The 26426-nt window shown below is 37.7% G+C and overlaps 1 protein-coding gene across 1 annotated transcript; it reads left to right on the top strand.

The window, feature by feature from the left end:
• Positions 1-65: 65 nt before the first annotated feature.
• Positions 66-26426, top strand: C9374_009411 (uncharacterized protein; the record flags this gene model as incomplete). The annotated part of the gene is made up of 2 exons (XM_044699596.1): positions 66-15015; positions 15058-26426. 2 exons carry the CDS (start codon positions 66-68, stop codon positions 26424-26426), a joined length of 26319 nt encoding a protein of 8772 aa, XP_044544762.1.

Here is a 26426-nt window from a genome sequence, read left to right as displayed (position 1 = left end):
TATCCAACGACAACAACATTTAGTTGCGTATATATAACAACAACCACATCATATAAATCAAGAAGATGGTGAATTTGTACATTGATGCGCAGATTCATCAGCATTCTCCTCAATCCGATGGTTGGCAAATGACCTCATCATTGCCCAAATCCATCTCATCAACACGACAACAATACAATAATAGCAAGCCTTATTACCGTTCCATGTGTATGACACTGTTATTCTATTGTTGTTGCTTGTTGTTAGTAGTATCAAGCACAAGTTTTCTAGTAAGCAATGTCCATTCGTTACCAATATGTAACGGAAGGCTCTCAACAGACAATTTGGTTTGTTCAGGACATGGATGGTGTACAGACGCTGGCGTATGTATGTGCGATCCTGATTATAACGGCACGAATTGTGAACAATTTACATGCAATGGAATTGCAAGTGGAGAAGCTAGTGTTTGCAGCGGACATGGTCAATGCATAGAGCCACTTGGCTGTAGATGCGATGTTGGCTATAAAGGATTGGCTTGTGAACAATTATATGATCCTAATGCTCCATCTACAAGTAGTTGCATTACAGATGCTAGTGGACAATGTACAACCTCGTCTTCACTCTCACAAACAGCAGCATTAGGTAATTCACAATCTGATTCTGGAACCTCTTCTTCGTGTACATCACCCAACGATGTCATAACCAACCCTCTGTGTTCAACTCCTTCAAGCGGCGCAACGAGTTCTTGGTCTTTCAATGAAGATTTTCAAATGTACTTTACCCTGAACGAAACAAAACAAGTAGGGTCATATAGATTTGTTGTTGATAGTTTCAATCAAGATTATATGCTATTGCTTGGCAATGGTGTAACTTTAGAGACTGTTGACAAAATGCGGGGCAATGCGCTTTCATTCTCTGGTATTGGTGGTATTAATCTCAACAAAAGCCCTCTTGCATACATGTCCAATGATTTTACCATAAGCATTTGGATCAAATTGGATTCCACCATAACCTCACAACAAACAATATTTTCAATTAACAGTACAGTCTCTTGTTGGTCATTTTCATTGAATCCATCTTCAATGGCTTCGTTCAAAAGTGAAGTTCATTCTGACCTCTCTTGTTCAATTCCAACCGCATTGATGAATGATGCTGGTTATAAGCATTTGATCATTTCAAAATCAAACAGTGCAGGTCTCAAAGTGATTATTGGAAGATCTCTCCCTAATACTACATACTTTACATGTATTGACGAGCCAACACTCACTTCAGACTTGAATAACCCACAAAACGTCGAAGGAAATAGTGCCATAGGGTATAATGCAAACTCAGGATCTGCATTCTTTGAAGGTAAACTTGACGAGATGCACATTTTCCATAGAACTCTCTCTGATAATGAAATTTCAGTACTTAGATACAAGGGATATGGTTGTTTAGACGTTCAGTACTCAACAAATGAATCATTGTGCAATTATGGTGATTGTATTAGTGGAACAAAGTGTCAATGCAAGGACAGTAGATTCATGGGAGACGATTGTGCTGCTTCATGTTTTGGAATTAGGGCAGATAATGAATCGTTTGTTTGTTCGGGACTTGGTGTTTGTACTTCGCTCGACACATGTGAGTGCGACCAAAATCATTATGGACCCGATTGTTCTTTCTTGAAAAGCGTTTCTTACGTGAATCAGACTTTCACACTAAAATGGAGATTTCATGAGAAGTATATTTCCACAGATCTTAAAGTCGAAGAGTTGAGAGGTCACTTTAATATTACAATAGAAGGAACAACAATGCTCGAATCAAGATTCAATAGAGATTTTGGTCTTGTTCAACTTGACGGAATTTCAAATTACATTGATTTATACAATCATCAAGATGATTCCCCTTTCAGAAAGTTGAGAAATAATTTTCATCTTTTCATTCGTATCAGTTCTCCCGTGTTTGAGCGTGTTTATGATGAAATTTTCCAAGAAATTTTGAATTTAAATAGTGGAGCCAAGTGGAGGCTGGCCATGTCAAACAAGGGATATTTTGTTTTTGAAGGATGGGAACGCTCCTCTTCTCAATCAATTCCACAAAAAATATCTTTCAACACAACAATAATCACTCCTACAAATGATGGCTTCTACGAAATTTTCATCATCAAAAGCGCAAGAGATGGTCTGAAAATTCTGATTAATAACCAGACCGTTGTTTATGATTTTTTAAGAGTTAACAACTTTGAAAAGTACACTGATCCAAACGTTGGTTTATTATCGGATGATTCCTTTGAATATATAACATTGGGAAACAAACCATCACTCAATGGTGGAGGATCAAATTACTTGAACAGCTTTTTGGATAGGTTGATCATTTGGAAAAACGATGATACAGCCCCTACCGCATCCTATGATGATATGACAAAGGAGTTTACATGTTCACTCAAAGATCAAATTTATGCAGATGATTTTTGTTCTTCTCACGGAAAGTGCATTGGAATGGATGAGTGCCATTGTTTCTCGCCGTTTACTGGAACATTTTGTGAGACACCAATTTATATTTGTTTTGGCATTTCAGGCAATAGTACAAATGTTTGCAGTGGCAATGGAAATTGTACAAACACTGATGTTTGTACATGTAACGCAAATTTTGAAGGTATTGAATGTAACGAAACCATTACAACAAACACAACTGGTCCTCAACCAACTTGCGTTCTAAATTTACAAGGACAATGTTCACAGGAATATGATTCATCCTCAGGTACTAGTGGCTATACCTACAAAGGTACGATACCATCAACCTCAACCGGATCTTCATTACCATGTCAATCAGTTGGAGATTTTCTTCAAAGTATTAGTATTTGTACTTTTGATTTTGTTAGATCAGATTTTTATTTAAAGAATTTGAGAAAAATGTCTCCGCTTCCATCCACTGGAACATCATACAACTTTGATAACTTGGTTTATGATCCCATCTTTGACAGAATTTACTTTGTTGACAATAATCAGAATTTCACATCATTTTTCCAAAATGCCAAGATCCAACCAAGCTTTTTACCTGATGGAGGAGAATGTCTTGTTTTTGATGGAACAACTTTTTCTCTGTTTGAAGGATACTCTTATTTGACATCACTGGACAATGATTTTACTCTTACACTCTGGTTAAAACTGACTGCTATGGATATTAGACAAACAATTGTTTCGATTGACGACGAGACCAGATGGGAGCTCTTTATTGATAATGATAACCTTCTTAAGATGAATTATCCTGGTGGTCTATTAACAAGTTCTTTCAGAGCGAGTACTTCTGAATATTTTCTCGTTACAGTGAACAAAACATCAACAACCGGGTTACAGCTCTCTGTAAATATGACTGTTGTTTTTGCAAATTCATCCTTTATTGAAAGCATTCCATCATCAGGAGAGAATGAAAAAGCTGCTTCATCCATTGGTTTTGATGTAGTAACCAATAGCAGTTACTTGCATGGTATGATTGATAATTTTAGAGTGTCTTTTACTCCATATATGGATTATCAAATGAACCAAGTTTTCTTTGGTGATACAGGTTGTTTTGGAAAAGTGAATCCTCATGTATGCAATGGTCGTGGATTGTGTTCCAATTCCGATATGTGTAACTGTGCAGATGGTTATTTTGGTAATGAGTGCGAGTTTACTACTTGCTTTAGAATTTTAAATACTGCCCCCAACGTCTGTAGTTCAAATGGTACATGTTCTGCATTTGATAATTGCACATGTTCTACTGGATTTTCAGGTTCTAATTGTGCCATACAAACCTCTGTAATTAATGATCTATTGTCAAGATTTGGAAGCTCTTTTGAACAGAGATTTATTTTCAATAACTTCAATTTCATGGAATCTGGTACTGCGAGAGAAGCTGGAGACTCTGGTTTTATTTTAACAAACTTGATCACAAGTGATGCTGGTGCTCTTAGTGCTACTCTTGGAGGAGATGCCTCTCCATTTTCCTTACTTTACAATGACTTTATTGTTCATATTCGAGCTTCTTTTGGTAGCTTTAACTCGAACCAATCTTTGCTAAGCCTAAACAACATTGCTGGTTGGAACTTACGTGAAGAAGGATACGATTTAGTTCTTGAAACAAACACTGGTGCTATTATTGAAAGGAGATTGGTCATGAGTTTTATTCTTGTTCTTCCAAATCATGTTTATGATATTCATATTCGAAAGAGTTCAACAACCGGTATTTCTGTTTTTGTTGATGGATCTCTTGTTGGAGAGTTCAACAATGCAACAGAAGATTTGATTACGAGTGAAAGACGACCAAGTACTCTCGGTGGAGACAATCAAAACGTCGTTATTGAAAGTTTTTACGTTCAGTATAGACCAAATCTTTCAAGTAATACCTTCAATCCAGGATATGATCCAAGTCTTTGGAGCTGCTTTAATATTTCTAACACAGATCATGTTTCTGTATGCTCTGGGAGAGGTGTTTGTCATGGAAAAGATGTTTGCAAAAAATGTGCCAATTCTGAGGGTGTTATGTGTGAAATTCCATTTTGTTTCAATGTTTCAGCATCCAATAGAAGTTCAGTTTGTTCAGGACATGGATATTGTACTGAAATTGACCGTTGTGATTGTATGGAACCTTTTATGGGAAGTCAATGTGAAGTGGATCGATCACAAATGTACATGTATAGCGACAACGGAACTATTAGCAATAACGCAACTCCTAGCAACTTTACACCTCCAGATCCATGTACAGACTTGACCACTCCTGGTTGTGTGTCAATTGATTCAAATATCGATCAAAATACTGCACAAAATTGTAGAGACATTGTCAGCCCATCGGCACTATGCCAAAATTTACTCAATGACCAAATACTCTCGTCAAATGTCTCGTTCAACGTTACCGTTTGTGAAGATGGTTATTATGGAGAACCTAATAGTACTATTTGCAAACCCATGTGTTATGGTGTGAAAGCAGAAAATACCACTGTCTGTAGTGGACATGGTAATTGCACGATGAAGAACTTTTGTGTATGTCACATGAACTATGAAGGAGACAATTGCCATATCGATAAAACATACAAGACAATCATTGACGAAGAAATAGCTTCTTGGAATGATACAGAGTTTATATTAGGTTTTCTGGCAAGAAGTAACGACAACACAAGCTTGTACCAAGTTGGTGGAGCTACAAGCAGTTTAGCCAGACTTGATGATTCTACATATCATGCTCTACCACGCATGCTTTTTAATGACTGGTTTATTTCTTTTAAACTGTTCCCCATACAATATGATGACAGTGAAAAACCAATTGTTGTTATCAAGAATATTGCTCATTGGAAACTTTATATGAAGAAGACATCTCTGTTTTTGTCTGGCATCACTAGGGAAAAATCAACTCCAGATAACATTGAACTCACAAAGCTGTTGGAAATTCCAAATATTTGGTACAATATTCTAATCATCAAATCCAGCTCCAATGGAACAAGTCTGTATGTGAATTCTCGTTTTGAGTATAATTTGGCATACTTTGATGACTACTTTTCTCTTGAAGAGTCTCAAAACGGCAACAGCTTTGTTTCATTCCCTTCTTCCTTTGGATATATCGATGAAGTCATGATTGGAAAGGTTAATGTTGGTACTACTTTTGACCACATTCACTCACTCGCAACCAGTAAGGCAGTATTCAAATGTTTTGGAGTTTCGTTGAGGGAAACAGCTGCTTGTAATGGACATGGTTCATGTTTAGGAAATGATATTTGTGAGTGTAATGCTAACTACACCAACACCGACTGTAGCTCGCCAGTTTGTTTTGGTTTGGGCGCAAATGATGATCAAGTTTGCTCTAGTAGTGGAGACTGTGTAGCACCAAACTATTGTTCTTGTGCACCTGGATTTGTTGGAACTCAGTGCCAAACTCAACTTTTAACAACTACATGCAATAGTGCCGAAGGAAATTGTACAGCCAATAACGCTACGTCGTTCTTTAATAACATGGATAACGCAACATTCACATCAAGCACACCTGATTGTTCAAGCGCAGAGAATCGATATGCTTGTGGTGGAATTGGTCCTCAAACATCAACTCCTTCTGTTGTTTTCAACATTAGCACATGTCAAGATGGATATTATGGTGACAATTGTTCATTACCAATTTGTTTTGGAATCAAGTCAGAAGATCCAACAGTTTGTTATGGTAATGGTAATTGTACCATGAAAGACTTTTGTGTTTGCGTCAACTCGAGTTACACAGGTAGAGATTGCGGTAACGATTTGCGTTTTCTGTCTAAACTTACTTCTGAAGAACAATTGTCAATGATACCTCTGAGTATTAGGTTTGTCACTTCTGTATCTCGAGTTACTGACAACCAATTACGTGACTTGGAAAGCGAAATGGTGAGGTTTATTGTTGATGATATGCATCAAATCAATGGATCACTAGCTTTTAAAGAAGCATATACAAAGGTATACCTTCCATATAGTTTTACTTCTCCAATGAGACTATTTACCCGCGACGTATTTGTATCACTCTCGTTTAAGGCAACAGCATTCACAACTTACAATCCTATAATTCATTTTAGAAACGGATTATGGCTCGATGTGCATCTTGAAGATAGATCAATCGTTGTGCAAGGTAGAAGCTTAGATTCGCCAAATCCAGTAGTAATCAGAATTGAAAATGTTATTGAGGTAACAAATGTTTGGTATACCTTGATTCTTTATCTGTCTGACGATAATACCAAAGTTGTCTATAATGGCAATGTTGTATATTCGTCTCCATTGAATTATCAATTCGTAACTCCAAATCCTGTTGAAACTGGTGAGAGTTATATTGGATCCAACATGGATACTCATGGAACACTCATCACGTTCAACGGGTTCATTGATGAAATTTATATTGGAAGAATAGACAGATTGTCCGTAGAAGAAGTAACATCGCTAGTACATAGAAAAACTGGATTTACTTGCTTTACTGAATATCTGACAAGCCCAAATGCATGTAACGGAAATGGAGTGTGTATGGGCAATGATGTGTGTAAATGTAATTCAAATTACACAGGAAGTGATTGCAGTGTTCCAATTTGCTTTGGAATTGCAGATGGACAATCAAATGTTTGTTCGGGACATGGTAACTGCACAGCTCCAAATGAATGCACCTGTGCACCTGGATTCACAGGCAGTCAATGTCAAACAGACACATCTTCAACCACATGTGATGATCCTGAAGGAAACTGCACTTCAAACAATGCCACTTCATTCTTTGAAACATTCAGAAATGAGACATTCACATCAAGCACACCTGATTGTTCAAGACCTGAAAATAGATATGCTTGTGGTGGCATTGGTCCTCAAACATCAACTCCTTCTGTTGTTTTTAATATTAGCACATGTCATGATGGATATTATGGCGTGAATTGTTCATTACCAATTTGTTTTGGTGTAAAATCGGAAGACCCAACAGTCTGCTCAGGCAATGGTAATTGTACCATGAAAGATTTTTGTGTTTGCCGAAATGGCACCACTGGGCAAAGTTGTGCAAACGACCTGAACTATTTAGCGTTCCTAGCGACAACAGAACAACAAATGCTTGCTGACTTCCCTTCTTACAGCTTTAGAACAACAACACAAGCAGATGTTATGGAAGCTGCCCAATCTTTCGCTACCAGACGTTTACTTGCTCTCTCTCAGTCCATGGTCATCACTGACTTGGGCGACGGTGGAATTGAAATGATTGTGGATCAAATAACAGTTGTTAATGGTACCTTATCATTCGGAGAGGAAGGAACTGAAATTACTTTACGAACAGCTTCTTCGGAAACAGCACTATTTAGTTTTGTAAGAGACGTATTTGTATCATTCTCAATCAGAGTCTCTAATTTTAAAGATTTCAGTCCCATCATGTTTCTTCGAAATGGTATTTGGATGAAGGTATATTTGAATCAAAAGCAAATTATTGTTGAAGGAATGACTGAAGAGTATCCATATCCAGTTAAAATTCAGACACAGAGCGTTATTGATCTTGCAAACGAGTGGTATTCCGTTCTACTTTTCTTGTCTGAATCTAGCACTCGCATCGCTGTGAACGGCACCACTGTATTTAACTCTTCATTGGCATATCAATTTAAGGCAACAAATCCACAAATGAACGGTGATGGATATATTGGTTTTATTCCTGCTGAATTGAGTGCTAATGGTGAAAAAGAATTCTTTAATGGTTTCATTGACGAGATTAATATTGGAAGAGTTGATGGAATGTCGTTCGAGGAAGTGTACGAACTGATCGCAGACAAAACTGGATTCTCTTGCAATGGCGTATATCTCAGAAGTACATTGGGATGCAACGGAAATGGTATATGTTTGGGCAATGATGTGTGTAAATGTAATTCAAATTACACAGGAAGTGATTGCAGTGTTCCAATTTGCTTTGGAATTGCAGATGGACAATCAAATGTTTGTTCGGGACATGGTAACTGCACAGCTCCAAATGAATGCACCTGCGCCCCTGGGTTCACAGGAAGACAATGTCAAACAGACACATCTTCAACCACATGTGATGATCCTGAAGGAAACTGCACTTCAAACAATGCCACTTCATTCTTTGAAACATTCAGAAATGAGACATTCACATCAAGCACACCTGATTGTTCAAGACCTGAAAATAGATATGCTTGTGGTGGCATTGGTCCTCAAACATCAACTCCTTCTGTTGTTTTTAATATCAGTACCTGTCAAGATGGATATTATGGTGACAATTGCTCACTACCAATTTGTTTTGGAATCAAGTCAGAAGACCCAACAGTCTGCTCAGGCACCGGTAACTGTACTATGAAAGATTATTGTGTGTGTTATAACTCTACATTCACTGGAAAAGACTGTTCGAGCAACAGAACATATTTGGAACAAGTTCAAGAAATGGCCGCAACGTTTAAACAAAATTCTAGTGATTGCTCATTCAGAGTATCGACAGACTCGTCTTATATTGACGAAGATATCATTCAAGAACTTGGATACGGCAATGTTATTCTTTTAATTAGGCATTTGACACTGGTCGATGAAAGCATTTTGTTCAGGGAAGGTGGTACGGAAATTACTATAATTTCCACCAACCCCGTAAACGCGTTCCAAACTTTGACTCATGATGTTTTTATATCCCTTTCGATCAAGGTTCTGGAGTTTTCTGAACACAGCCCTATCATTCACGTTCGCGATGGCATGTGGTTCAAGTTGTATTTGCAAGGTAAATCATTGGTATTTGAGGGAAGAGATTTGGAAACTTCCTTGCCATATTACATCACGATTAACAACACCATTGAAAATATTGATTATTGGTACAGTATAATATTTGTACTGGCAGATGTTGGTACAACTGTAATCGTCAACGGTAACATCGTATTTACCTCTCCGCTCATTTACACTGTTCAATCTCCAAATCCAAATTTCAATGGCAATGGATACATAGGTTTTATGCCAACTGATAACACGACTTCATATCATTTCCATGGATTCATCGACCAAATTTTTATGGGTACAATTGAAGGTCAGCCTATCTCAAACATAACGGACAAAGTACAGTCAAAAACAGGACTTTCTTGTTTCGGGGAATACTTGACAAGCGCTACAGCTTGTAGTGGACACGGAGTGTGCATGGGCAATGATGTGTGTAAATGCAATTCCAGTTTCACTGGTGCCTCGTGTAATGTTCCAATTTGCTTTGGAATTGCAGATGGAGAAACAAATGTTTGTTCAGGACATGGCAATTGCACAGCTCCAAATGAATGCACCTGCGCACCTGGATTCACAGGAAGTCAATGTCAAACGGACACATCTTCAACCACATGTGATGATCCTGAAGGAAACTGCACTTCAAACAATGCCACTTCATTCTTTGAAACATTCAGAAATGAGACATTCAACTCCAGCTCACCTGATTGTTCAAGACCTGAAAATCGATATGCTTGTGGTGGAATTGGTCCTCAAACATCCACACCTTCTGTTGTTTTTAATATTAGCACATGTCATGATGGATATTATGGTGACAATTGCTCACTACCAATTTGTTTTGGAATCAAGTCAGAAGACCCAACAGTCTGTTCGGGCAATGGTAACTGTACTATGAAAGATTATTGCATTTGTTATTCCTCCACGTTTACAGGACGAAATTGTGCTAACAACATGACCTATATCAACGAATTGAAGCTACAACAAGATAGAGCAATGCAAAACACATCTTTCCGTGTTGCTACCGCAACCAATTACCTAAAAACTGACGAAATATTGCAAGAACTAGCGGACAACAATTTACTTTTGCGAATTCAGCATCTGACTTTAGTGGATAACCAAATTTTATTCGGAGACAACGCTACCCGTATCACCATCGTTTCACTTAATGAATCGAACCCATTCCGTTCGTTGACTCGTGATATTTTCATTTCACTCTCCATAAAGGCTACACAGCTACAGCCAGTTAGCCCAATATTACACGTTCGTGATGGCATGTGGTTCAAATTATATCTGGTCGAAGGCGATTTAATATTTGAAGGCATGTCGACTGAATCGCCATATCCCTATGTAATCCGTATCAACAACATTATTGAGCTTGTGAATGAATGGTATTCTATTCTGTTTATACTTTCGGACGAAAGAACTCAAGTTGTAGTGAACGGTACCATTGTATACTCATCACAGCTAGCTTACCAAGTTCAATCACCAAATCCAAGTTTCAATGGTAATGGATATATTGGATTTTTGCCCATTGATAACGTAACTTCATCGCACTTTAGTGGTTTTATTGATGAAATTTACATTGGCAAAATTTTGGGCAAAGACACTAGCAATATCAGCGAAGTCGTTTCAAGTAAGGCCGGGCATTCATGTTTCGGAGAATACTTAACAAGTCCCCACGCATGTAATGGAAATGGATTGTGTATGGGCAGTGATGTGTGTAAATGCAATTCCAGTTTCACTGGTGCCTCGTGTAATGTTCCAATCTGCTTTGGAATTTCAGATGGACAATCAAATGTTTGTTCAGGACATGGCAATTGCACAGCTCCAAATGAATGCACCTGCGCACCTGGATTCACAGGCAGTCAATGTCAAACAGACACATCTTCAACCACATGTGATGATCCTGAAGGAAACTGCACTTCAAACAATGCCACTTCCTTCTTTGAAACATTCAGAAATGAAACATTCACATCAAGCACACCTGATTGTTCAAGACCTGAAAATCGATATGCTTGTGGTGGAATTGGTCCTCAAACATCCACACCTTCTGTTGTTTTTAATATTAGCACATGTCATGATGGATATTATGGCGTGAATTGTTCATTACCAATTTGTTTTGGTGTAAAATCGGAAGACCCAACAGTCTGCTCAGGCAATGGTAACTGTACTATGAAAGATTTTTGTGTCTGCTCAAACTCAGCATTCACTGGAATAGACTGTTCGGTAAGCATGACTTACTTGGAACTTCTAAAACGTACGAAAGAACAACTCAACAAAACACTACCAGGATTTTCGTTTAGACTTTCATCTTCGTTGAGCTTTGTCATTGATAACAAAACACAAGATTTAGGAAACAGCAATCTCACCATCTATGTGTCAAAATTAACAACAACACCCGAAAATGATTCCATATTGTTTACAGATAATGGTACTCAAATAATTATTTCCTCGTCCCGAGAATCAACTCCTTTGTACGCACTTACGGATGACGTTTTTGTGTCCTTCTCTATAAAACCAGCCATACTGAAAGAATTTAATCCAATCCTTCAAATTAATGATGGAATGTGGTGTAAAATTTATTTGGCCGAGAAATCTCTCATTGTGGAAACACGAAGCGAAGACTCCCCATTCCCAGTAGTTATACGCCTAAGCAACACCATAGACATACCTAATGTATGGTATAAGGTTGTGTTAGTCATGGCCGACTATGGTACAACAGTAACAGTGAACGGAGACGTAGTTTTCAACTCTAGTCTCACGCACCAATTCAAATCAACAAACCCATCTCAAAATGGCGACAGTTATATTGGCTTTATACCAAACGGAAACGATACTGCAAGCAACTTCAATGGCTTAATTGATGAAATTTATATTGGTCATGTTCAATCTAGAACTCCAAGCCAAATTCTGTCACTGATTGTTTCAAAGGCTGGTTACTCGTGTTTCGGAGAATACTTGACCAGTCGCGCTGCATGTCACGGAAATGGTATATGTTTGGGCAATGATGTGTGTAAATGTAATTCAAATTACACAGGAAGTGATTGCAGTGTTCCAATATGTTTTGGAGTTTCAGATGGACAATCAAATGTTTGTTCGGGACATGGTAACTGCACAGCTCCAAATGAATGCACCTGCGCACCTGGATTCACAGGAAGTCAATGTCAAACAGACACATCTTCAACCACATGTGATGATCCTGAAGGAAACTGCACTTCAAACAATGCCACTTCCTTCTTTGAAACATTCAGAAATGAAACATTCACATCAAGCACACCTGATTGTTCAAGACCAGAGAATCGATATGCTTGTGGTGGAATTGGTCCTCAAACATCAACTCCTTCTGTTGTTTTCAACATTAGCACATGTCAAGATGGATATTATGGTGACAATTGCTCACTACCAATTTGTTTTGGAATTAAGTCAGAAGACCCAACAGTCTGCTCAGGAAATGGTAACTGTACTATGAAAGATTATTGTGTTTGCTTCAACAACTCCAGATACTCTGGCAAAGATTGTTCTGTGGATACACTTTATTTGTCCCAACTGTTAGAAATGGCTGGATCTCTCTCCTCTCAAAACCAAGATTATGGTTTCAGATTGTCGACCAAAGCAAGCAGTGTAGAATCTGTGGCAGGTTTATCATCTCGGCACTTGCTCAGCATTGCACAAGATATAACATGCACTGATTTAGGAAACGGATCCATTCCAATTATTATATCATCACCCGTTGTTACTGATGGAAGATATGAATTTATGCCATATGGTACCGAAATTACACTTCACACAGATGGGTTGATCTCTCCACTGTACACCCTTACTCAAGACATTTTTATATCCTTCTCTATTCACGTCACCGAAATGAATGATACTAATCCAATTTTACACTTCAGAAATGGTCTTTGGGTAAAGATTTATTTATCTCAAAAGAACCTTGTTTTAGAAGGAATGACGGAAGAATCATCACATCCAATTAGTATTCAAGCCCCGAATGTTATTGAAGTGACTAATCAAAGATACTCAATAATTTTATATCTTTCTCAAACTGCTACTAAAATTATTGTAAATGGAAATGAAGTTTATGACTCTCCTTTCACATATCAATTTAAGGCAACAAATCCACAAATGAACGGTGATGGATATATTGGTTTTATTCCTGCTGAATTGAGTGCTAATGGTGAAAAAGCAAACTTTAATGGTTTCATTGATGAAATTTATATTGGAAGAGTGAACGGCAAGAGTGTCTCCCAAATTATGGAGTATATAACTGCAGGATTTTCATGCTTTGGAGTATCTATGACTGCTCCAGAAGTGTGCAATAATGGAAATGGTATTTGTTTGGGCAACAACGTTTGCATATGTAATTCAAATTACACTGGCACTTCTTGTAATGCTCCAATTTGTTTCGGTATTGAAGTTGGAAACTCTAGAGTCTGTTCAGGTCACGGAAACTGTACAGGACCAAACGAATGTTCATGTGTACCAGGCTTCATTGGAACGCAATGTCAAACAGATACATCTTCAACTACTTGTGCTGATCCAGAAGGAAACTGTACAGCCAACGATCCTGATAACTTCCTTGCTCAACGTAATTCCACATTTTCTCCCCCACCATTGGATTGTTCTGCACCTGAAAATAGATTTGCGTGCGGTACTGGGCCTTCTCAAACACCTTCTGTTGTTTTCAATATCAGTACCTGTCAGGAGGGATATTATGGAGAACGTTGTGATTTACCAATTTGTTTTGGAGTCAAGTCAGAAGATCCAAAAGTTTGCTCTGGAAATGGTAATTGTACCATGAAAGATTTTTGTGTTTGTTATAACTCTACATTCACTGGAACAAATTGTCATGTCGACCTGCAATACCTCCAACAAGCTGCTTTAACCAAATCTACAATCAAAAGAGTAGCAGGTGCGTTCAACATTAGGTTTGCAATGAGCATTGGAACTGATGGCGTTGAAGATCTTTCTGGTATTGTCTCTACTACTGTGAGCAATTTAACCAGAAATTCAACAACCAATTCGTTAGTGTTTGGCCCTGGAGCAACAGAAATTGTAATTCCAAAAACTGTCAATTCCTCTTCTCTCGCTATATTCAGCAACAATATGTTTTTATCGTTCAAGATCAAATTCCGTAACTTTACCATGAAAAACCCAATACTTTCTCTCACAACTGGAATGTTTTTGAAAATTTATTTAGAAGATACAACGCTCGTAATTGAAGGAAAAACAACAGATACAGAGAAAAAAGTTACCAAAATTCCATTCGCTATTGATTTAACAGGAGAATGGTATTCCATCGTATTGACAAAATCAACCACTGAAGGAACAATGTTACTTGTAAACAATAACATTGTATTTAACGATACATTTAGCGACAATTTCCAAACTACCATGGATTCTCAAAATACTGACTCCTATATTGGTTTCGACTTTGTAAATGGATTGAAGTTTAATCTTGAAGCTGAGATGGATGAGTTGGTTATTTCTGAGTATGATGGATCTGGGGCAACAAATCTAACTCAAAACATAACAAAAGCTTTCCAATGTTTTGGAGTTTCCCTCAATGATCCTGGCGTTTGTAATCGACAAGGTATATGTTTGGGCAGTGATGTTTGCCAATGTAATTCCAATTACACAGGCAATGATTGTTCTGTTCCAATGTGCTTTGGTTTTTCTGCAAGTAATATCTCTTTTGTTTGTTCTGGGCATGGTGATTGTGATTCTCCAAACAAGTGTTTATGTAAAACAGGTTTCATTGGCTCAAATTGTTCAATTGATCAAAGCTCGACTGCGTGTGCCGGTAAGGAAAATTGTACTCTCGATGATCCTAGCGCACAGTTAGCAGGTAGGAACTTGACAACTCCTGACCCATGTGAAAACCCTACAGGTGACAATATTTATAATTGTGGTCCAGGTGCATTATCAAACAGATTAACTGGTGCAAGTTCAGGACCATCTGTAGTATTTAATGTTAGCACTTGTCAAGAAGGTTTTTATGGAAATTCGTGCGAGTTCCCAATATGTTTTTCATTGAAAGCTGAAGATCCTAACGTGTGTTCAGGTAATGGCAATTGTACAAATCCTAATTTTTGCAAGTGCTACGATGGATTTTCTGGATCGAATTGTCAAGTTGATAACGCTTACTTGTTTGACTTACAAGTGACTCAGAACAGAATTCTACGTGATCGTGCAAATACTTTCTTCATTGGCTTGAAATTCAATGACATGTTTTTCAATTTTTACACTCCAACATCCAATAATTACACCAATGATAATATGACAAGTAACTCTAATGATTCCAATAACGGAACAAGCACAGGTGGAATTTCAAATAATAACATGACAAACAATGCAACCTCTAGTTCTGATAATAGCAGTAATGGTAACTTTACAAATCCAAGTACGACATTTATTACAGAAAAGACAATTCCTGATCTATCATTTTCTATAGATTTACATATTGAAAATGCTTCAGTGAGTAATGACGGTTCAATTGAATTCAAAGAGGGAACACAAATAATGTTCAAAACAAGTGAAGATTCAGATTGTCCTCTTTCTGTATTAACAGATGATTTTTATGTTTCCTTTGACATAATGACCTATTCTGTAAACAACACTGCTCCTATTTTATCTGTAGGAGAAGGTGCCAACTGGAGAATCTATTTGGATGGCTTAAAACTTGTGGTTGAAGGAGAAACAACTGGAGTTGAACCCTATCGAATGATTGTTGAAGATGCCATTCCCTATGCCTTCATGTGGTATTCTATTGCTATTATAAAATCATTTGAAACTAACATATTCATTAATGGAGAGTTGAAAGCTACATTCAACAACGTACCAGAGTTTGTATCGTCTAATCCAAATAAGAATAGAGAAAGTTATATTGGATTTTACTTCATGGATGGTATCTCTTTCTATTTTAATGGTAAATTAGACAAACTTGTATTTGTCAAGTTGACAAACACATCAAAACCAGCAATAGATGTCATTTCAGATGTTGCCTCTAGACCACTGTTCCGTTGTTTTGATATTCCAATGACCGACAAATCGGCATGTATGGGTCAAGGCATTTGTTATGGAAGTAACAAGTGTGTGTGCAATTCAAGATACTCAGGTGAAGAATGTGATACACCAATTTGCTTTACAGTTCCAGCAAATGACACTACGAATGTTTGTAGCGGTAACGGAGTTTGCTCATCACCAGACAAGTGTGAATGTAAACCTGGTTTTATTGGAAAGATGTGTCAAACAGAAGCAACAAAAACTTCTTGTACTGATCCTGACAAACCTTGTGTAACTGACAATGCACAAGCATACTTTACTGCGACAAACTCAACACCCACAGCCTCTTGTGCTCCATTCTGTGATGAAGCTGACACGACCACTGTTACAACAACGGCAGCAATACCAAAAGGTTATACTATTCTTTTCGATTTTGCAAATCAACATGGTGAATATCCAAAACCATACACCGGAGGAGGTTTTTTATATTCTTCTGCTGCTGGTGATTATAACTTGGTTGCTTACAATGTTGAAACGACTGTTGACATGCAATTACATTTCAACAACATGAGTAGACTTTCCAGCACAAAATATGGTGATCCTTTCAGTGTTGCCTCCACAGACTTTACATTTACCATTATGATTTCTCTCAATAATGACTCTATGGTGGACCAACCTCTTATTGTTTCTAATTTCATTCTCTATGTCACCACAAACGGTACAATAAGATATACTGAATTTTATTTAGATGGAAGTAATCGTACAATTGAAACTGCACCAAACACAGTCACATTTGGAAAATTGGTTAGCATTGTTTTATCTAAAAGTAAAACCAATGGAGTGAAGATTTATGTGAACGGTCTTTCAATTCATAAGACCACCTCTGCAACGCGTACTATTGATTCTACTAGAGTTAAAACTTCATTCATTGGTGGTGATCCTTTGACTCGTGTTATTATGTCAGGAGATTTGTCTTTATTGTCAATATTTACAGATGTAATGTCTGACAAACAGGTACTACTTGAATATTCTAAATATGTGTCATGTTTTGGAGTACCTTCACAAAATACTCAAACATGTTCTGGACATGGTAAATGTATATATTGGGACAATTGTGAATGTTCAAAAGGATGGATTGGTAAAAACTGTGATGCACATTTTGTTTCACAAGTTTTTAACTTTGATCAAGCCACTATTAATGACAACACTGTGACTGTACCTTCTGCTCTCACACAAGATATATTGTATTGTCATAACTGTTCCCTTGAGGGAGGTTTAACTTCTGAAAACAATTCAATTAGATTCAATGGATACAGCTCTTCGATCGAATTTTTAACAAATTCCACATTCAAATACTTGTACAACGACTTTACAGTATCATTTTGGATCAAAAAGTATCAAAAATTTAATTCCTCATCTCAACAAATTTTATATGTGGGGTCTCCAAGTTACTGGCAATTAGTGGCCCATGAACAGGGATCTAAATATAGGCTTACCATTATTTCACAATTTTCTACCACGACTGTAACGCCTTATTTAACCTTTAATAAGTGGTACATGATAACAATTTCCAAATCATCTGAAGGCTATGGACTTTCTGTATGTGTTAATGATAATTTTTCTGATATGATACTTTTGGATGAGTTCGATAGTTGGAGATTGTTATTGGACGACGTTTTTATTCCATCAGCAATTGGTTTTAATCCAATCACTAGCAGTAATTATTTTTATGGATTAATTACTGGAATGAAATTTGATGTAGGAGTCTTGAATTCAGGAGATATACAAACGAGATATTTTAATGAAGGACCAGTTTGTAACAACATTGGATATACATACAAGGCTAACCAATGTAGTGGTCAAGGTCTATGTAATGAATTCAATAACTGTACATGTTACGACAATTTCAAGAATCAATTCTGTCAAGATCATTACTGTTTTGATATCAAATCCACCAACTCTTCAGTTTGCAGTGGAAAAGGTACTTGTGTCATTACTGGTTTGGGAAGTACAACATGTAATTGTTACACCAATTGGACAGGTTTAGACTGCTCTCAACCAATGTGCTTTGGAGTTGCTTCTAGATCTCCCAATGTTTGCAGTGGACGCGGAAGCTGTTACTATGTCAATAGTTGTAACTGCAGACAAGGATATACTGGACCCAATTGTGAATATCCAATCTGTTATGGAATTCCCAAAAACGATTCAAGGTCCTGCAGTGGACATGGAATTTGTTCAGACACTGATACATGTAGATGTTCATCAGGATGGTTTGGATCTACTTGTGAAATTCCAAGCTGTTTTGGAATTTTAGCAAACGAAACTAATTCATGTCATGGACGTAATCAAGGAAACTGTACAAGTGTGAATATATGTACATGCACAAACGGTTTCATTGGAAAGGATTGTAATTTGATTATGCCTCCAGTTGCTGAAAAGAATTACAGTTTCTCAGAGCCTCAACATGTCACTAATGATGAAACAGCAGAGACTCTTTATATAATTGGAAGCGAAGGAAATGATATAGTTTTTGTTGCACATAACTTTAATCTTGATAACAACAATAGTCTAGTTATTGATAGAAATACAAATCTCACACTAACGGTTCTAGACTCAATTTTCAAAGTACCCGTCTATCAGCCTTTTGACATTATCCTTTCAAACAACTTTACCGTAATTCTGAAACTACAATTTTATTCTTCACTTGCAAGAACACAAACGCTCATATCATTTGCAAGTGGAGCTGATTGGTCTCTTGATCACATTGACGCTGGATTTACTTTTTCAACCAATGTTGTGGGAAATCCAGCTTCGAATAAGACATACTTTATTGAAGTACCTTTCTCACAATTATTCTTCCAAACCAACACGTCCTACACGGTTGCATTTTCAAAGAGTTCCACATACGGTTTAAGTTTCTTTGTTGAAGGTGTTAGATTTGGATACTTCCCAGAAGCAACAGAAAACTGGAGAGTTGAAGATGTCACTCTCAATACTTTGAACGTTATTGGATATAATCCTTTAGATGCAGACAAGTTGTTTTTGGGTAGCATTGCTCAATTAGAAATCAGCTGTGGTATAAGTAAGAGCGACGAATATCTCACTGTTTGTAATGGTTTACGAGCAAATGATCGACGTGTTTGCAGCGGTCATGGCAAGTGTTTATTCAGCGGAAATTGTAGCTGTGACAGCGTACATGATGGTTACAATTGCCAATATCCAAAATGTTTCAATGTTTCATCAACACTTAACACCACCTGCTCTAGCTTTGGCTCATGTGTGCAAGTTGATACTTGTAATTGCACATATGGCCACACTGGACGTAATTGTGAGTTATTGGTATGTTTCGGATTTACCCAAAACACATCCACAGTTTGTAGTGGAGAAGGTGACTGTATTGGGGTTGATACATGCAGCTGCAAACCTGGATATGTTGGTACTCAATGTGAAATTCCGATTTGCTACAATCATTATGCCAATGACTCTCGTGTTTGCTCTTCCAACGGTAATTGTACAAAAGCAGACCATTGCCAATGTAACTCCACCCACACAGGATCCACCTGCGAAATTCCAATATGTTTTGGATTTGCTGCCAATGACACCACAAATGTTTGTAACAACCGAGGTAACTGCAGCGCACCAGATGTTTGTAACTGTAGAGAAGGTTATATTGGTGCAAATTGTTCCATTCCAATTTGTCATGGAATTGCTGCCAATGAAACCAGTGTTTGTGGCAGAATTGGTTATTGCTTTGATACGGATTTGTGTATCAACTACACTTGCAATGGCACTTTTAGTAATGACAGCTCATCTTGCTCAGCAAAGGGAATTTGTGTTGGCTATGACAGATGTGAGTGTGTTGAAAATTACACTGGGCAATTCTGTGAAATTCCAATTTGTTATGGATTCAGAGCTGATAATTCGAGTGCTTGCAGCAACAAGAATGGTACTTGTGTTTCTGCAGATAATTGTGTCTGTAATGAAGGATATACTGGTGATGAATGTGAAATTCCAATTTGTTATGGAGTACTTTCGAACAACAATTCAGTTTGTTCATCTCACGGAAATTGCGTTAGACACAACACTTGTAACTGTTCGTCATCGTACACTGGCAATAACTGTGAAATTCCAATTTGTTTTGGCTACCATGCTGGTCATCCGTCATCTTGCAGTGGATACGGTACATGTGTTGGCGTTGACCACTGCGAGTGCTATGAGGGCTACTCTGGGCACAATTGCGAAGCTGCAATATGCTTTGGAATTTTATTTAACAATGCCTCTGTTTGCTCGTCACACGGAAACTGTACTGCCGCTGATCGTTGTGAATGCACCTCATCGTACACGGGCACCATGTGTGAAATCCCAATATGTTTTGGACTTGCTGCCAATGACACCACAAATGTTTGCAATGATCGTGGAAACTGCACCGCACCAGATATTTGTAACTGTAGAGAAGGATATACTGGCGAAAATTGTTCCATTCCAATTTGTCATGGAATTGCTGCCAATGAAACCAGTGTTTGTGGCAGAATTGGTTATTGTATCGACAAGGATTTATGTATCAACTACACGTGCAATGGAACTGCCAGCAATGACATATCATCATGCTCTTCACATGGTATTTGCATCGGTTATGACATTTGTGAATGCGATGAAAATTACGCTGGACAATTCTGTGAAATTCCAATTTGTTATGGATTCAGAGCTGACAATTCGAGTGTTTGTAGCAACAAGAATGGTACTTGTATTTCTGCCGATAATTGTGTCTGTAATGAAGGATATACTGGTGATGAATGTGAAATTCCAATTTGTTATGGAGTACTCTCGAACAATGACTCTGTTTGTTCATCTCACGGTAATTGTACAAGACGAAACAATTGTGAATGCCTTCCAATCTATGTGGGCTCAAATTGTGAAATTCCAATATGCTTTAGATTTGCTGCCAATGACACCTCAAACGTTTGTAATGATCGTGGTGATTGCATTGCTCCCGATATTTGTAACTGTAGAGAAGGTTATACTGGAGAAAATTGTTCCATTCCAATATGTCACGGAGTTGCTGCCAATGAAACCAGTGTTTGTGGCAGAATTGGTTATTGTATCGACAAGGATTTGTGTATCAATTATACCTGCAATGGCACGGCCAGTAATGACAGATCATCATGCTCTTCACATGGTCTCTGTACCGAGTATGATATTTGCGAGTGTGAGGAAAATTATGTTGATCAGTTCTGTGAGACTCCACTGTGTTACGGGCTCAGAGCTGATAATTCCAGTGTTTGCAGCAATATGAATGGTACTTGTATTTCTGCCGATAATTGTGTCTGTAATGAAGGATATACTGGTGATGAATGTGAAATTCCAATTTGTTATGGAGTACTTTCGAACAACAATTCAGTTTGTTCATCTCACGGTAATTGTACCAAACGAAATACTTGTGAATGCAGCTCGGGTTATATAGGATCTAATTGCGAAATTCCAATATGTTTTGGATTTGCTGCCAATGACACCACAAGCGTTTGTAATGATCGTGGTCATTGTACAACACCAGATGTTTGTAACTGTAGAGAAGGATATACTGGAGAAAATTGTTCCATTCCAATTTGTCATGGAATTGCTGCCAATGAAACCAGCGTTTGTGGCAGAATTGGTTATTGTATCGACAAGGATTTATGTATCAACTACACTTGCAATGGAACTGCCAGTAATGACAGATCATCATGCTCTTCCCATGGTCTCTGTACCGAGTATGATGTTTGTGAGTGTGAGGAAAATTATGTTGGCCAATTCTGTGAAATTCCAATTTGTTATGGATTCAGAGCTGACAATTCGAGTGTTTGTAGCAACAAGAATGGTACTTGTATTTCTGCCGATAATTGTGTCTGTAATGAAGGATATACTGGTGATGAATGTGAAATTCCAATTTGTTATGGAGTACTCTCGAACAATGACACTGTTTGTTCCTCTCACGGTAATTGTACAAGACGAGACAATTGTGAATGCATCTTTGGTTATGTGGGATCCAACTGCGATATCCCAATATGCTTCAGTTTCAGAGCAGACAGTTCCAGCGTTTGTAATGATCGTGGCGATTGTATTGCTCCAGATGTTTGTAAATGCAGAGAAGGATACATTGGTGAAAATTGCACAATCGCTACCTGTCATGGAATACCTGAAAATGAAACCAGTGTTTGTGGCAGAATTGGTTATTGTATCGACAAGGATTTGTGTATCAATTATACCTGCAATGGCACGGCCAGTAATGACAGATCATCATGCTCTTCCCATGGTCTCTGTACCGAGTATGATATTTGCGAGTGTGAGGAAAATTATGTTGGCCAATTCTGTGAAATTCCAATTTGTTATGGATTAAGAGCTGACAATTCAAGTGTTTGCAGCAATATGAATGGTACTTGTATTTCTTCCGATAATTGTGTCTGTAATGACGGATATACTGGTGATGAATGTGAAATTCCAATTTGTTATGGAGTACTTTCTAATAATGACTCTGTTTGTTCCTCTCACGGCAACTGTTCATTGCATAACCGGTGTGATTGCAAAGAGAATTATTCTGGATCTAACTGTGAAATTCCAATTTGTTATGGATATAGAGCTGACAATTCGAGTGTTTGCAGCAACAAGAATGGTACTTGTGTTTCTGCAGATAATTGTGTCTGTAATGAAGGATATACTGGTGATGAATGTGAAATTCCAATTTGTTATGGAGTACTTTCGAACAACAATTCAGTTTGTTCATCTCACGGAAATTGCACAAGAAGAGATAATTGTGAATGTCATGAAGGCTATTCTGGTTCCAATTGCGAAATTCCAATTTGTTATGGCTATCGTGCTGATGATCCTTATGTTTGCAACCGTCATAACGGAACATGTATTTCCTATGACAAATGTGAATGCCTTAATGGTTATGGTGGTATTAATTGCTCAATATTTACCTGTAATGGCGTGCTTGCGAATGATACAGAACACGTTTGTGAAAGAAAAGGTTACTGTAATGGTCCTAACACTTGTATCCCCTATGTATGCTTTGGAATTGAAAGTACTAACTCGAGTGTTTGTTCAGGCAAAGGCTCATGCTTTGCCCCCAATAATTGTACTTGTGAGGCTGGCTGGGGTGGAGATGAATGTACTGTTGAACTTGCTTGGTATTGTCATGGTAGAAACAACTGTTCTGGCCATGGTATTTGTGTCAGCTCTGACGTTTGTGAATGTAGTGCTCTATTTACTGGCGATAATTGCTCAGAGCCCGTATGTAACGGCAAATATGGAATGGAAGCATGCACTTCTCGTGGTACATGTGCTCACAAAGAAGATGAAGGTGCTAACAAATGCGAATGTATTCCAGGATTTACTGGTAGCGATTGTGAATATCTTGAATTGTCAAACAATAACTGTACCTATGATTTAGTGGAATCGATTCTTTTCAGCAAGGATACTATTGTACAATTGATAACAGACCTCTCGTGCTCAAAACAAGTCGTTGTGCACACAGAAGACATCTCTTATTTGAATTTACCATCTCCTCTCTCTATAACTGAACCTATTTTTGTTGATGGAAATTATTTGTGTGTACTCAATATCGAAGACCAACATCCACTCCTTGTCAAAATATCTCCACGCGAAGAGGTCAAGAAAAGATCCTTGTCAACGGTGTCTAGATTTGCTATTTCCACCACTACCATCTCCTGTGTGAACAGAATTGATAGATTATTCGTTGATAAGGGTGGATTATTTGCAATCACATACTCCAATGAAAGAATGAGTCTACTGATCAACGTTATTGATTCTTCCTCAGCAACCACATGTACAGAATACGATTCCTTAAATTTTGCACCACCATCGAGTCAGTTTATCTTTGATGCAACTGGAAGTGATGTGAACGATATTTCTCTATTGAATATTGCAAACTCTACTCATGTACTTGTGAAGGCATACTTTAGAAGCAATAGCTCCACGACTTTCATCAGCTACGAAGTGGATACCAAGACTATCTCTACCATTCCTGTACCCACACTAACAGCACAAACAAGATTTATTACTTCCCTGTTTGCTGCTCATCATAATGGAAAGGATCAAGAGATTCTTGTTATTGCTGCCATACACAATACCGAAACATCAATTTACCTCAAGAATCCAGTTTCTCATGAAGAATTTGCGCTTGCTAGATCATTCCCGACTCAATTCGGTCTATTCGCTCAACTTGGCGATGATGTTCAGCTTGCCCATATTGGTTCTAAATTATTCATGATTAATAGTAACAGAAGCCTGGTCATTATGATCTACAACGACGAGATTGTGTCAGATATTTATTCAATGTCACAAATGTTACCATTGACAAACATGAACTCTATTACTCCAAGCGTGTTAGGTTTATCAAAGACTAGACTGCCATTCAGCGGAACAACGATTGGTATCAACACTGATCACATTCCACGTCGCTCTCTTGTCACTGCTGTTGTCAATGAAAAATCATTCTCCTTCACACTTACAGAATCTTGTATGTCAGGATATTCCTATTGTATCACATTTGGCAACAATGAAATGGAGTCAGAATTAATTCACAGTAGATCAAAGAAGGTTGATTTAACATTTAACATTCAATTACAAAGCACCAATAACTCTACGAACATTATTGACATTCCTACAACATTGAACCTTACGTTCTATGACAATAGATTGAAATATGTCAAACGTATTGCCAAGAATACTCTGGAGATCTCAGGTACATTCTTTAATACCTCCAAGATTACAGTTCTTTACGAGTTTAATGTGAATGGAGTTGCCAAGAACAAGATGGTTTCTGGAAACTATATTTCTGATGAAAAAATCATTGCCCCATTCAAGATTTCCGAGATTACATCTTTCATTCCCGTTCATGTAAGAGTGTCCATTGATGGAGGAGAAGAATACACAAAGAAGGAAATCCAATGTATTGTTATTTATCAAGACATTGAACCCACTATTGTCACTCCTCCTGTTGATCCTACCACAAATACTACAAACCCACCAACCACAACACCTGAAGTGGAAACTGTTCCATTACGAGAGGAAGAAATGGGTGCTCAAGGTGTTCTAGTCTTCTTACCCTCAATATTGACTTATGGTACCGATGAGGAAGGAAATGAAACAACTCCAACGACATTTGTAGATCCAAAGACTGGAAAGGAAGAAATTGCAGTTGTTATCCCCAAATTTACTCCTGTCATTTCTGAGACGACTGGCGAAATTAGTGTCAAGATTACACTTGGATTTGTGAACAATGCAACCAAAGAGAAATGTGCTGGAAAAGGAACGGATACAATTCAAAGTTTAATTGCTTCTGACAGAAAATTCTCACTCATTAACAAACATGTATTCATGCAATTCTCAGTGGCCAAACCAGAAGTATCCAATGCCAATATTATGGAAATGGTTGTCACTGGTTCTAATGGCGTTTATTTCTCTAGCAGCCTTGGAGTACGAAATGGAACCAGAAAATTCATCACAGAAATGAGATTCAATGCTATTACTCAGAGCCAGCTCATCGATTGCCCTTATCCATATGACATTACACAGTTATTGGACATGAGTATTGATCACGATTTTTCATCTTTGGATCCATCTTTGTGGTCCAAACAAGACACTTCCACTTGGAAAGCTTGGGCTTCACTCAATGTCATTAATCCATCCCTTAAGAATTCTCAAATTTGCAAGTCAAGATTTAATTTACCAATCACATATACTGAATTTATTTCCAAGTTTGCAGAAAACTTTACCTTGTCCTTTGGAAGCAGTGTCACTTGTGAGGATGTGACAACCAAGCCATCTGTAACCATTGAATCCGATTTGTCAGACATGGGTGTGACTTGTATGAATGACAAGTGCGTATCTGCCTTCTCATTAGCAACTAAGAAGACTCTTGACTGGACAATGATTGCTGCAATAGCTGGAGGAGGTGGTTTTGCTCTTATCGTTCTACCAATTGTACTTCTTGTAATCATTGCTGGTATTTGCTATTACAGAAGAAAGAAGAAGCAACAAAGCTCCAAGTTTGTCGTCTATGATCATGGAATTGCTGGAGTTGATGATTTGCAATCTGCAATGAATGATTTATTTGATAAGATGAACGAAAAATCAAATGACACTACGAGTTCAGCTTCCTCCATTGGCCAAAATCCTACAGGTAAAAAGGCTGAAGATATTGAAGAAGATAATGTAGTAGATGCTTATCAAGCAGCTTATAGCAATTGGATGTAA

The sequence above is a fragment of the Naegleria lovaniensis genome (genome assembly GCF_003324165.1).
Source record: "Naegleria lovaniensis strain ATCC 30569 chromosome Unknown tig038, whole genome shotgun sequence".
Taxonomy (NCBI): Eukaryota; Heterolobosea; class Eutetramitea; order Acrasida; family Naegleriidae; genus Naegleria; species Naegleria lovaniensis.
The sequence above is the reverse complement of the archived record's forward strand: the minus strand, read 5'-3'. Positions and strand labels throughout refer to the sequence as shown.